This window comes from Elephas maximus, chromosome 3 (genome assembly GCF_024166365.1).
Source record: "Elephas maximus indicus isolate mEleMax1 chromosome 3, mEleMax1 primary haplotype, whole genome shotgun sequence".
NCBI lineage: Eukaryota > Metazoa > Chordata > Mammalia > Proboscidea > Elephantidae > Elephas > Elephas maximus.
The window spans coordinates 11681252-11696624 of record NC_064821.1 but is presented as its reverse complement, the minus strand read 5'-3'; the positions used below and the strand labels follow the sequence as shown (position 1 = coordinate 11696624).

At 39.4% G+C, this 15373-nt stretch overlaps 1 protein-coding gene across 12 annotated transcripts in view; it reads right to left on the bottom strand.

Moving 5' to 3' along the window:
• Positions 1–3128: 3128 nt before the first annotated feature.
• The window catches only part of ZNF557 (zinc finger protein 557), a 30290-nt gene continuing 18045 nt past the window's right edge, over positions 3129–15373 (bottom strand). For 6 of the 12 annotated variants that reach the window (XM_049876632.1, XM_049876630.1, XM_049876629.1 and 3 more), the window contains 3 exons: positions 6722–6820; positions 6173–6252; positions 3232–5679 (listed from right to left, as the gene is read on the bottom strand). In XM_049876632.1, the coding sequence (XP_049732589.1) occupies positions 4903–5679; positions 6173–6252; positions 6722–6820 (956 nt within the window). In that variant the 3' untranslated portion in view covers positions 3232–4902. Of the gene's footprint in view, positions 5680–6172; positions 6253–6721; positions 6821–15373 lie in introns of all 12 variants that reach the window. The other 6 variants (XM_049876640.1, XM_049876637.1, XM_049876638.1 and 3 more) reach the window with 2 other exon arrangements.

The window sequence follows — 15373 nt, the reverse complement described above, 5'->3', positions numbered from 1 at the left end:
TGTAAATCCTAACCTCTATTCCATTTGGGAATGTGTTGTCTTTGATATGTTTATGAGACAGAATTAGTGTAGGGTGTGTCTTGAGTCATTCTCTTTTGAAATATAAAAGAGATTAAACAAGCACGTGAAAAGCAGAGATGGGGGAAGACAGGTGTGAAGCCACACGAAGATCACCCAAGAGCAGAATATCAAACAGAGACAAGTACCTTCCTCCAGAGTTGACAGACAGAAGGCCTTCACTTAGAGCTGGCACCCTGAATTCAGACTTCTGACCTCCTAAACTGTGAGAAAATGTTTGTTAAAGCCACCCACTTATGGTATTTCAGTTAAAGCAGCAGTAGATAACTAAGACAGAATTTGGTACTGTGAAGTGGGGGTGCTGCTCTAACAAACACCTACAATGTTGAAGTGTTTTTCTAATTAGGTAATGGGTGGAGGCTGGAAGAGTTTTAAGGTGCTCATAGTAAATTATGTTTATGTATGTCTGAATTATGTTCAAACGTTTGGTGAAAGGTAGAATTTGTGATGAATCTGCATAACTAGAGCAACAAGATAAACAGAAAATACTCAAGTTGTCAAGGATTTCATTTTATTTGGCTTCACAGACCAATACCCATGGAACCAAAAAAACAAAAACAAACCTGTTGTTGTCCAGTCAATTCTGACTCACAGTGATCCTATGGGACAGAGTAGAACTGCCCCATAGGGTTTCCAAGGGGCACCTGGTGGGTTCAAACTGCTGATCTTTGGGTTAGCAGTCATTGCTCTTAACCACTACGCCACCAGTATTTCCCCCTGGTTAGCAGTCATGAAATCAAACAATGTATTGAATTGGGCAAATCTGCTGCAAAAGACTTCTTTAAAGTGTTAAAAAGCAAAGATGTCACCTTGAGGACAAGGTGTGCCTGACCCAAGCCATGGTATTTTCAATCACCTCATATGCATTCAAAAGCTGGACAATGAATAATGAAGACTGAAGAATTCATGCCTTTGAATTATGGTGTTGGCGAAGAATATTGAATATACTACAGACTGCCAGAGAACAAACAGTTCTGTCTTGGAAGAAGTACAGCCAGAATACTTTTTAGAAGGGAGGATGGCAAGACTTCATCTAATGTACTTCAGGGGGGACCAGGCCCTGGAGAAGGACATTGTCTTAGGCTGGGTTTTCTAGAGAGGCAAAACCAGTAAAGTGTATAAATACACAGAGAGATTTATAGCAAAGAAACAGCTCACATGATTGTAGAGGCTGGAACGCCCCAAATCCATGGATTAGGACAGAGGCTTCTCCTGATTCACATAGCTGCAGGGGCTGGCGAACCCAAGATTGGCAGGTCAGAGAGCAGGGATCCACTCACAGGCTGTGAAGATTGACGAATTCCAAGAATGGCAAATAAGCTGATAGCTCAAGTCCCAAGAACCAGAGGTCAGAAGAACAGGAAGCAGCTGCAGGATCCAGAACAAGCAAAAAGCCAGAACGTCTGCTTATATTTGGATGCAGGCCACACCCTCGAGGAAAATCCCTTTCAACTGATTGGCTACTCACGGCAGATCCCATCATGGGAGTGATCACATAGAAACACTGAGAATCATGGCCCAGCCAAGTTGACACACAATCTTAACCATCAAAGACATCATGCTTAGTAAAGCAGAGGGTCAGCAAAAAAGAGGAAGACCCTCAACAAGATGCACTGACACAGTGGCTGCAACAGTGGGCTCAAACATAGCAATGACTCTGAGGATGACACAGGACTGGGCAATGTTTTGTTCTGTTGAGTTGGAACTGACTCCATGGCACCTAACCATATGCCTGTGGTTATAATCCCATTTTGGAATTAGTTGTCTTTGTTATGCTAATGAGACAGGGTTAGTGTAGGGTGTGTTTTGAGTAAATTTCTTCTGAGATATAAGAGAGATTAAACAAACATGGGAAAAGCAGAGACGGGGGAAGAGAGATGCTAAGCCAGGAGCAGAAGCTCAAAGAGACAATGACCTTCCTCTGGAGCCAACAGAGAGAGATGGCCTTCCTCTAGACCTGGCACTCTGAATTTGGATGTTTAGCCTTCTAAACAGTGAGAAAATAAATCTGTGTTCGTTAAAGTGACCCACTTGTGGTATATCTGTTATAGCAGCACTAGATAACTAAGACCAATACCTAGAAATAAACAGGGAGGTAAAAGACTTGTACACTGGAAACTATAAAACGTTGTTGTTGTTAGTTGCCATCTAGTCAACTGTGACTCATAGGGACCCCACGTGTGCAGAGAACTGCTCCATAGTGTTTTCAAGGCTGTGACCTCATGGAGCATATCACCAGGCCTGTCTTCTGAGATGCTGTGTGGGTTTGAACCACCAATGTTTTGGCTAGCAGTTGAGTGTTTAAACATTTGCACCACTGAAAGAAATTACAGAAGATCTAAATAAATGGAAGGACATTCCATGCTCATGGATTGGAAGACTTACTATTGTCATGAAGGCAATACTAGATAAAGCAATCTAGAGATTCACTGCAATACCCAACCGCCTTCTATATAGAAATAAAAAAAATAGAAAAGCCAATTCTCAAGTTTATATGGAACTTCAATGGGCCCTAAATAGCCAAAAAAAATCTTAAAAGATGAACAATATAAAAGGACTCACACCTGCCAATCTCAGAACATACTATAAAGTTACAGTTATCAAGAGTCTAGTACTGATATAATGACAGACACAGACCAATGGAAAATAATTGAGAGAGCAGAAATACACCTGCACATTTATGGTCAATTATCTTTGACAGGGGTGCTAAATCCATCCAATGGAGAAAGAACAGTCTCTTTAATGAGTGGTACTGAGACAACTAGATTTTCACAAACAAAAGAATAAACCTGGACCCATACCTCACACCATATCAAAAACTAACTCAAAATGTATCAAAGAGCGAATGTAAGAACTAAAACTATAACATTCTTAGAAGGAAGCCCAGAGGTTATATTTTGGAATCTAGGTTTCAACAACAGATTCATAGATATCACATTGAAACATGAGACACATAAGACAAAATAAATAAGACCTCATCAAAATTAAAACTTGTGATCATCAAAGAACATTATTAACAAAGTGAAGAGACAAGCTCTATATTGGGAGAAAATTTTTGGAACTATGTATCTGATAAGGGTTTAATATCCAGAATATACAAAGAACTCCTACAACTTAACAACAAAATACAAATAACCCAAACAAAAAATGGGCAAAGAGCTTGAACATTTTACCAAAGAAAGAAATACAAATGGCCGATAAGCATACATACAAAAAATGGTCAGGGAAAGGCAAATAAAAACCACAATGACATATCACTTCATGTCCATAAAATGGTTGTGACTAAAACAACAGAAAACAGGTATTGGTGAAGATGTGGAAAAACAGAAACCCTCATGCATTGCTAGTGGGATTGTAAAATGGTACAGCCACTGTGGAAAACATTCCGGTGGCTCCTCAGGAAGTTGAACATAGAATTACCATTAAAAAACAAAACCCACTGCCGTTGAGTTGATTCGGACTTACAGTGACTCTGTAGGACAGAGTAGAACTACTGCCACACAGGGGTTCCAAGGAGTGGCCAGTGGTTTCGAACTGCTGACCTTCAGGTTTGCAGCCGAGCTCTTAACCACTGCAGGGCTCCGGAATTACCATTTGTTGTTATTGTTAGGTGCTGTCAAGTTGGTTCCAACTCATAGCGACCTTATGCACAACAGAACAAAACATTGCTCGGTCTTGCACCATCCTTACAATCATTATGCTTGAGCCCATTGTCGCAGCCACTGTGTCAATCCATCTCGTTGAGGGTCTTCCTCTTTTCTGCTGACCCTGTACTTTACCAAGCATGATGTCCTCCATACAATCCAGCAATTCAGCTTCTAGGTATATACCCAAAACAACTGAAAGCAGGAAAACAAGCAGAAATTCGTACACCAATATTCATAATACCCAAAAGATAGGAACAACCCAAGTGTCCACCAACAGATGAATGGATCAACAAAATGTGAATATTGCTCAGCCATAAAGAGAAACGAAGTCCTGATACATGCTACAAGATACATGGACCTTGAGAATATCATGCTGAGTGAAATAAGTCACAAAAGAACAAATACTGTATCATTCCATTATATGAAATATCCAAAATAATCAAGTATATAAAGAGAGCTAAGTGTATTAGTGGTTATCCAGGGCACACAGGAGGGAGGGAGAAAGGGTAGCCTACTGCTTAGGGGACACAGAGGTTCTATGAAGGTTGATGGAAAAATCTGGAAACAGTTATGTTGATGGTTGCACAATATGATCAATAAAATGTCAATAAATTATACAAGAATGTTGAAATGGCAAATATTTTGTAACATACATATTTACCCCCCCCCACAAATAATAATAATAAAAAGAACTGGTCATATGTCACAATAATAAAAAAAAGAATTGGTCATAAAAGACATTGTGGTTACTGCCTTGCTCTCTTTTAAATCACTTTCTTTAGTAGGAAACCTGGTGCCATATCATGAAGACACACAGTCCTGTGGAGAGGCCCATGTGGTGAGACACTGAAGGTCTTCTGACAACAATTGGTAGTGCATTGGTAGGCATGTTAGTGAGACTTCCCGGAAGTGGACCTATCAGCCCTAAAGGCTATAGATTACCGCAACTCCGGTTGACATACTGATTGCAACCTCATGAAAGATTCTGAGTCAGAACCACACAGAAAACCCGCACTTGAATACCTGACCTGCAGACACTGTGAGATAATATGTTTTAAGACTAAGTTTTGGGAGAAGTTTGTTATACAGCAACAGATAACCAATACATCTAGTGTGAGTTCTCTCAAGCTTTCCAAAAAGTGATCAATGAATGCTTTCCCACTTACTGCATTCATATCTACTGATCATGTATCTTCTTATGCACAGAAAGGTAAGAGTTACTGCTGAAGGCTTTTCCACATTGATTACATCCATAGGGTTTTTCTCCCGTGTGAGTTCTCACGTGTTTCTTAACAGATGAGAGATTATTAAATGCTTTCCCACAGTCATTGCATTCATAGGGTTTCTCTCCATTATGTATTCTTTTGTGCACAGTAAGAGAAAAGCTACTGCTGAAGGATTTCCCACACTGATTACATTCATAAGGTTTTTCTCCAGTATGAGTTCTTACATGCTGTGTTAGATGTGAGCGCTTCCTGAAGGTTTTTCCACAATCATGGCATTCATACGGTTTCTCACCTGTATGAATTCTATTGTGCACAGTAAGGGAGGAGCTTGTGCTGAAGGCCTTTCCACACTGATTGCACAGATAATGATTCTCCCCAGTATGAACTCTCTTGTGTGTTTTGAGGCTACATCTAGTGCGGAAGACATGAAAACACTGATTACATTCATAGGGTTTTTCACCAGTGTGAATTCTTGCATGCAGTCTAAGGGATGAGAGATTACTGAAGGCTTTCCCACAATCACTGCATTCATAGGGTTTCTCCCCATTATGTATTCTCTTATGAACAGTAAGGTAAGAGCTACTGCTGAAGAATTTTCCACACTGGTTACAATCAAAGGGCTTTTCTCCAGTATGAATTCTCTTGTGCTGAGTAAGGTTTGATTTTGTGCTGAAGACTTTAAAACACTGATTACATTCATTGAGGCTCACTCCAAGATGACTTCTCTCCTGTTGATAAGAGACAAATGATGACTAAAATTTGTAATATTTTTAATATTCAGTGCTGTCACAGGAATTTTTTTCTCCTAGGAATTGTTACATATAACATTATTGTAATATTGATGTCTTTACTACATTCAATGTTCATATATGGTTTAAGTTCTTAGAAATTAAATAAGAACTTAAATAGATGCTCTGCCACAAGTCTTTATTAAATTCAGAGTTTCTCTGGTAAATTTAAGGTCAATGTATGTTTCAAACACTCAGTATATGAGTCATATTTATGGAAATTTTTACTCAGGAGAGCTCTCAGTGAGATAAAAGTTTGGAGCTATTTAAACTTGTCTCCAAATTTATAAGTTTCATAGTATCTCTCCAGACACCACTTTCTCTTGGTTAAATGCCACTTGCCTTTAATGACCCTGCTGGTTATTTTGTGGTACTTCTAATTTATGGAACTCTTCTATTGTGGAAAACCAGAAGTCATTCATGTAGATCTTACCATTTTCACACATTTAGATTTTTTTCTAAAAATAGGCTGCGTAGAAATTAGTTCTTTGGCTTTAAGTACAGTCTCCACATCTGAAACAAATGGAAAATTAATTTAAATTGGTAGAGAAAAGAAATGATAAAATGGACACCTGAGTAAAGACAAGCTCTCAGAAATTAAGGTTTATGTGGAATTTCACAATGAAAGGGACATGGGCATGGAAGATTTAGGTATTTATTAAAAAAGCATTCTAGAAAGACTGATATTGATGTTGATAGAAATATACAAAGATTGAGATGGATGCTGACAGAAAGGAATGATCAAGAATGCAATTGGGAAGAATGGAAAAAAGACAAAGACCTTATATGGACAGATTATTTTTTCTCCCTCTTAAGGTTAAAGTATGAGATAATGAATGGTAAGTTAAAGATGACTGTTCTCAGCCTTCTTGTCAGAATAAAGGGCATTTTACAAAGTTCTCTGACTGACATTTCCTAATAAAATGCTTACACCCTGCATTCACTGGCCAGAGCTCTTTCTCATGAGGAACCTGGTGCTCACCTGGACAAGAACCTGGGAGAATTCTTCTATTTTCTGTCATCATCTGCTCTTGCTCCAACTGGGAGATCAAACTGGGTTTTTCCACTTGATTCTCTATCCCTAGAGAAGAGAGACATGATGTAGGGGGACTGTGCAAGGCACAACAAGCCCCTCCATGAGACTGAAGCCAACATTTCTGATGATGGGCAAACGTGACCTTAGGAACAGTGGAATAATCATTTCTAAATTCTAATGAACAGAGTAGATGTACTTTCATAAGGAACAAAAGCCCCAAGTATACTACCTCAATATGCAGGGTAACTGGGGATAATTGGTCCCAGGAGCTCATGTCCAAGTCCTAATACAGACTTCAGAAGCCCCAAAGCATTTAACCACGGAGAATCAGTCAGGGCAAAGGACAGATCTTCAGTCCATAGAGAAGGCAATAGATAGCAAAGCCCATGAAGGTAGATGTCATGTCTGTCTTGTTCACCGGTATATTCTCAATTCCCAGCACCGATGCTGGAACATAGCAAGTGCTTTATAAAGATTTCGTGCCCAAAGGATTAAATAGATGTAGGAATCCTGTTGGTCTTATCAAGTGATGCCAGGTTCCTGCTGTTCCCTAGCTTCACATCTCTGTATAGTTTTCTCTGAGAAGGGTCCAGCAATACCCACTCCTCCTAGGTGAACTCCACAGCCACATCTTCAAAGGTCACCAAGTCCTACCATTGGAAACATCATGCTCAGCCAAAAAGCACACCCACCAATGTCATAGGAAAAGGGTCATGGCTGACAGAACTGGAAAAGGGGAATCCAAAGCACAAAATGTACGCCAGACAAATGTTCTTGTCACAAATTCATGTGACTGTCACAACTTGTTTAGGACTCTGCTCAAATGCCGCTAAAATGACACACTTTGCCTTCCTATTCTATATAAATCAGCAAGTCTTCAATCCCCCTTATCTCTCCTACAGTGTATTATGGATTGAACGGTGTCTTAGTCATCTAGTGCTGCTCTAACAGAAATACCACAAGTGGATGGCTTTAACAAAGAGAAGTGTATTTCTTCACAGTAAAATAGGCTAAAAGTCCAAATTCAGGGTGTCAGCTCAAGGGGAAGTTTCTCTCTCTCTGTTGGTTCTGGAGAAAGGTCTTTCTTGTCAATCTTCCCCTGAAGTAGAAGCTTCTCCATGCAGAAGCCCCGGGTCCAAAGGACACGCTCTGCTCCTGATGCTTGTTTCTTGGTGGTATGAGGTCCCCCCTCTCTGCTAGCTTCCCTTTATCTCTTCAGGGGTGCAGGCCACCCTCCAGGGGAACTCCCTTTACATTGGATCAGGGATGTGACCTGGTAATGGTGTTATGCAATCCCACCCTAATCTTCTTTAATATAAAATTACAATCACAAAATGGAGGATAATCTCAGAATAGTGGGAATCATGGCCTAACCAAGTTGATACGTACATTTCTTGGGGGACATAATTCAGTCCATGACAAATGTTATGCCCCCCAAAAGTTATGTTGAAGTCCTAATCCCCAGTAGCTGTGACCATAACCTTGTGTGGAAATAGGATCTTTGAAGATGTTATCAGTTAACATAAGGTCATACAGGATAGGGTGGGTTCTAACTCAATCTGAGTGCTGTCCTTATAAAAAACAGACACAGAAAGACAAGCAGGGGGAAGATGGCCACGTGAAGATGTATCTTGCTCCCGATAAGCCAAGAAACACCACAAAATATTTTGGGCTACCAGGATCCAAGAGAGACAAGAAAGGATCTTCCCGTAGAGCCTGTGGAGAGAGCATGACTCTGCTGATACCCTGAACTGAGGCTTCTAAGCTCTAGAACTGTAAGAGAATAAATTTCCGTTCTTTAAAGCCATTCACTCTTAGGTACTTTGGTACAGAAGCCCTAGGAAACCAATATGCCAAGTTTTGTATTTCCGTATAACACAATCACACATTTTCTTGATTTTTCTATAATCTGTCCTTCCTCTGTTAGGATATAAGTGCCTCAATGACAGAACTTTAGTATCATTCAGTGCTACAGACATAGGGTCTCAAAGAGTGCCTGGCACATGTAATTTACTCAGTAAACAGGCTAGTGGTTAACAGCATGGACTGTCTAGGTTTGAAACTGGGCTCTATAACTTACTAGCCAGTGAACTATGGCAAGTAACTCAAATGTACTGTGTCAGTTTACTCATCTGTAAAATGGGGTTAAACACTACATACTTCGGAGCTTATAATGAATACTCAATTAGTCAATATTCACAAAACAGAAGAGTGTCTTGTCTTTGGGAAGTGCTATATAAATATTTGATCTTTGGTTATTAATGCATCACAATTCTTTGTTATAAAAAAATGGTCTCTATACAAAAGGAATGATTCAGAAGAAAATTTCTAAACATGTATGCAACTAGTTACATTGCATCAACATGTATATAGCAAAAATGACAATTACGGGAAGAATTTTTAAATTCACAATCATAGTGGAAGATTTTAATACACCTCTGTAACTAAATCAGGTAAAGAGAAAAAAATAAAGTACATACTACGTTTGAAAACACAATTAGCTTGAGTTAATGGACATATACACTGTATCCCCAAATTAGAAAATATTGTTTCCAAAGAAACATGGAGTTATTTACAACAATTGACCAACTAATCAGTTTATCAGCTAGCTATTGCATTCAGCTGGTTAACAGAAAACGACCTCAAAAACAAAAAAATTTAAAAAAAAAAATGACTTTGGCTTTAATCAGTTGTGTTATTGTTAGGTGCAATCGAATCAGTTCCCACTCATAGTGACCTTATGTACAACAGAATGAAACACTGCCTGGTCCTTCACCATTCTCACAATTGTTATGTTTGAGCCCACTGTTGCAACCACCATGTCAATCCACCTTGTTGAGGGTCTTCCTATCTTTTGTCAACCCTCTACCAAGCATGATGTCTTTCTCTAGGGAATGGTCCCTCCTGATAACATGTCCAAAGTACATGAGACAAAGTCTTGCCATTCTTGCTTCTAAGGAGCATCATGGCTGTTCTTCCAAGACAGATTTGTTCATTCTTTTGGCAGTCCATGGCATACCCAATATTCTTTGCCAACACCGTAATTCAAAAGTATCAATTCTTCATCCTCCTTATTCATTGTCCAGCTTTCACATGCGCATGAGGTGATTGAAAATGGCATGACTTGGGTCAGGTGCACCTTAGTCCTCAAAGTGACATCCATGCTTTTTAACACTTTGATGAGTTCTTTTTCAGCAGATTTGCCTAATACAGTACGTCGTTTGATTTCTTGACTGCTGCTTCCACGGGTGTGGGTTGTAGATCCAAGTAAAATGAAATCCTTGACAACTTCAATCTTTTCTCCTTTTATCATGATGTTGCTTATTGGTCCAGTTCTAAGAATTTTTGTTTCATGTTGAGGTATAATCCATACTGAAGGCTGTAATCTTTGATCATCAGTAAGTGCTTCAAGTTCTCTTCACTTTCAGCTAGCAAGGTTGTGTCATCTGCATAACACAGGTTGTTAATAAGTCTTCCTCCAATCCTGATTCTGCATTCTTCACATATTAATCAGTTAGGGTTTACTCTAACTCTAGAAATAAAACAGTCAAGAGTTGATGCAACCAATCAGAGGTTTTGTGGAGCCTGAATCATTGTGATTTTTTTTTTTTTTTTTTTTTTTTTTGCTGCATTGTGGTTTTTGTCATCATGGTCAAAATATGGCTCTTTCAACTCCAGGCCTTGTGTTCACCCAGAAAGAACTGGTAAGATCAAAATAGGTGAGAAGTAAAAGCCCAGTGGTGTTACCCTCAGTGACTTTTACATACTTGTCATGAACAGCATAGTGGAACAAAGACTCTCCAGGCTTTGGGAAAGTTTGGTACATTGAGTATCTTCAATACTGCTTATTGATGACTTGAACAAAATGTTTTTTGTTTTTTTCCTATTTAAGTAATGAAGTAAGGGAAAATGGTATTTGCCATACTAAGAACGACAAAAAAGAATCAATACCATAAAGTCCATGCAGTCTGAGAAAAATTCTATTAGAAAAGAGGTATATTGTAAAGTTTGTCTTATTTCCATATAACTAAATCACTCAGAAGATATACAGAAACACATTTCTGAATGTGCAATGCACTGATATTTTCAGAGTTCATTTTAATATATTGCATACAAAGTTATGTAATGTAATTTAAGGTTTATTTGAAGGGATATTATGTTTACATTAAAACAAAAACACTGAAAATTAACAAGCTAGTGGCCCAAGCTGAGACACTGATAAAGGTAAGACCACAATTATACTATTTATACTTTTCATTCTCAGTATAAATTACTTTGTGGCCACTCAGTGAAGAGTTGAAGCTAGAGCATCCTTACATCAAATATATATCTAGAGATTCCCTCCAGTATAAGTTCTCCAAACTCACATATAAAACCAAGACAGGAATTACTGAAAGCTTTCCCATAATTAATACACCCATAGGTTTTATATCCAGGGAAGGTTTTTATATTTTTCTTAATGTAAGGGGCATCTTTGGAAATGTTCCCTTATTCTTTATATTCACAAGTTACTTGCCAGAATGAGTTCTCACAAGCTTCCTTAGGAAACTAAGAAAATGGAAGGCCTTCCAATACTGACAACATTCAGTAGGACTTTCCAGTGTGAATCCTCACCTTTTTTATAAAATGAGAATATTCAAAGCTTCCCAAAAGTTCTTGCACTCAAGGGTATCTCACCAAACTACTGTCTTGTGCGCAGGAATGTGAATGCTCGAGCTGTAGGCTTTTCCACATTTCTTATATCCAGAGTATTTCTCTGTTATATGATATCTCAAGTTTTTCAAAGGATGAGTATCCCTTAAATGCTTTTCCATTCTTATATCATTTACAGAGTAAATTATCACATAACTCCCTGGATATGAGACGGAAGAAGTCTTTCCTATAGCTATTACATCCTTTGGGTCTTTTCCAAGCAAGTCATCTTTTGTGCAGTACAGGGTGAGCATTTGAACTGAAGGCTTTACCAGAGATAGTGCACTCATAAGGTTTCTCTCCAGAGTGAGTTAATGTGTGAGTTATTTAAAGCTATTCCACATTAGTCAGATTAAAATGGTGATGGTCTTGCTGAAGTCTTTTTCTGTGCTTTTGTGACCAGTCTCCAACATGGTTTCCAATGATCTCCATCTCCTGGTATTTACACCTGGTGTAGTTCCCTCCCATTCTACAAGAGTTGGTCTGTGTAATCAATACAATATGCAAGAAGTGATAGACTGTCACTTCTGAGGCTAGGCCATAAAGGACATCGTGTCTGAGGCTAGGCCATAAAGGACATCATGTCTGAGGCTAGGCCATAAAGGACACCATGATGATCATCTCAATTGATGCAGAAAAGCCATTTCATAAAATGAAACACACAATCATGATAAAACACTCAATAATGTAGCAATAGAAGGGAAATGCCCCAACATCATGAAGGGCATTTATGAAAAACCTACAGTTAAAATCACAGTCAATGGAGAAAGAGTGAGAGCTTCCTCATTAAGATAGGAACAAGACAAGGATGCCCACTCTCACCACTGCTATTTATTGAATAACATTCTGGAAGTCACGGCCAGGGCACTTAGGCTAGGAAAAAAAAAAGTATCCAAATTAGGAAGAAGGAAGTAAAACTATCCCTTTTTGCAGGTGGCATGATCCAATACATAGAAAACCCTAAAGATTCTACAAGAAAGATACTAGAATAAATAAATTTGCAAAGTGGCAGAGTACAAGAAAAACCCAACCCACTGCCATTGAGTTGATTCCGACTCATAGCGACCCTATAGGACAGAGTAGAACTGCCCCATAGAGTTTCCAAGGAGCGCCTGGTGGATTTGAACTGCCGACCTCTTGGTTAGCAGCTGTAGCACTTAACCACTACGCCACACCAAGGTCAACACATAAAAATCAGTTGCATTTCTATACATCAACAATGAGCAAGCTGAAGAAAATTAAGGAAGCATTATCATTTACAGTAAAATCTAAAAGAATAACGTACCTAGGCATAAATATAACCAGGAAGGTGCAAGACTTGCACACAAGAAGTACAAAATATTACTAAAAGAATTTTAAAAAGATCTAAATAAATGGAAGGAAATTCCATGTTCATGGATTGGAAGGCTTCATATAGTTAAGATGTCAGTGCTACCCAAACCAAAACCCAAACCCATTGCTGTCGAGTCAATTCTGAATACTACTCAAGGCAATGTACAAATTCAATGTAATTCCCATCAAAATTCCAATAGCTTTCTTTGCAGAAACAGAAAAGCCAATTCTCAAATTTATATGGAAGGGCAAGGGACCTTGAATAGCCAAAGCTACAGCAAAGAAGAAGAAAAAGTAAGAGGACCCATACTTCATGATTTCAAAACATGCTATAAAGCTACAGTAATTAAAACAGCATGGTACTGGTATAATAATAGATATACAGCCCAATGGAATAGAATTAAAAAAAAAATTGAAACAAAAGCTCATATATCTATGGTCAACTGATTTGTGACAAGGGTGCTAAGTCTATTCAAGGGGGAAGGAAGAGTCTCTTGAACAAATGGTACTGTGAAAATTGGATTTCCACATGCAGAAGAATGAGCCATGATCCATGTCTCACAACATACATAAAAACCAATTCAAAATGGATCAAGGACTATAAAACATGAAGAGTAATAGCATCATCAGTTACCTGTCTAACTTCATGCAAATTACGATCAACCCAAGGCTGATTCCTATGAGATGGAGGTCAGACATACCTCCACTCTCTAACCTTACCAATTCTGACATCAGCTGTCCCTCCCATGGCACTCTCTTTTCTCTTCTGGGTTTGATAATCTGTTGCAAAGGCTATACAGAACTCACAGACCATACTTAAAATTAAGTGGTTTATTAAGGAACAGGGTACAACTCAGGATCAGGATCAACAGGCTACAACCCAGGATCAGGATCAGGAAGCATGTAGGCAAAGTCTCCCTTCTTCAGTGCAGGACAGCTCTCTCAGCTCCTCTTAATGGTTTGGGCCTCCTCTCAGCCCCGAGGACAGGCTCCTCTTGGCCCAGCTGTCTGTCACCACCAACTCTGCTGCAGGTCCCCTTCTGGGTCTGTTGCCACCAGCTCTGCTGCTGGGCTCTTTCAGGGCCTGTCGCTGCCTTCAGTGTTATAGCCCTTAATCTTTGTTTCAGATTTTTAGAAGGTTCCCTGCCTTCGCTCTCTCTGCTTCTTTTTTCTTCCTGCTCCTTTCTGTCTTGTCTACTTCTGTGGGGTTGGCCACACACACACAAAACTCCTCATCAACTTCAAGGCATGGGCCCGCTGAACAGGGCCATGAACTGACCAATCCCCTCTCAATAGGCCACAGACACTTCATTTGCATAGTAGGGTACAACTCACCTAATTTGCATAGCTATTGACCAATCTCTGCAAGATGCATATCAATCACAGGGCAGGCTGCAGCCCAGGACCGGACAAAAAGTATCAAACCAAGTTATTTACAGCTTACCCAGGAAATGTCAATCCACCTGGCAAAAGTAACAGACCCTATAAGGTAGGAAACTAGGGCTTGGGGGAAAATCTCTCAAGCTGTTTTTCCAAAGATCAAGGCAAAAGGCCACATAAAAGAACTCATTTCAGCACAAGGACCTAAATGTGAACGTTAAAATCATAAAATTCTTAGAAGAAAATTTAGGGGAGAGGTTGTGGTACCTAGACTTGAAGAACAGACTATCAGATATGACAACAAAAATATGAACGAAAGACAAAATAGATAAAGGGACATCATAAAAATTAAATACTTTTGTTCATCAAAAGATTTTATCAACAAAGTGAGGAGACCTACAGATTGGGGGTAAATTTCTGGGAACCATATATCCAGTAAGGGTTTAATATCCATTATACACACACAGACACACACACACAAAACTTCTACAACTTAACAACAAAGAGACAAACAATCAACTCAAAAAATGTGCAGATGACTTGAACATTTCACCAAAGATACTCAAATGGGCAACACGCACATGAAAAGATGTTCAGTGTCATTAGCCATTGTTGTTAGTTGCCGTCGAGTTGATTCCAACCCATAATGACCCCATGTGACACAGTAAAACTGCCCCATAGGGTTTTGGCCGTAACCTTTATGGAAGCAGATCACTAGGTCTTTCTTCCACATAGCTACTGGGTGGGTTCAAACCACCAACCTTTCAGTTAGTAGCCAAGTGCTTAACAGTATGCTCCACCAGGGCTCCTTCATTAGTCATTAAACCCATTGCCGTCGAGTCAATTCCAACTCATAGCAACCCTGTAGGACAGAGGAGAACTGCCCCACAGGGTTTCCAAGGAGCACCTGGTAGATCTGAACTGCCGACCTTCTGGTTAGCAGCCATGGCTCTCAATGACTACGCCAACAGGTTTCCTCATTAGTCATTAGGGAGATGCAAATCAAAACCACAATGAGATACCACTTCACCCTCATTAGAATGACCATGATCAGAAAAACAGAAAACAGGTGTTGGCAAGGTTGTGGAGAAACTGGAACCCACATCCATTGCTGGTGGGAATGTAAAATGGTACAGCCACTGCAAAGAAGTTTGGTGGTTCTTCAAAAAGTGGAACACAGAACTACCATATGAC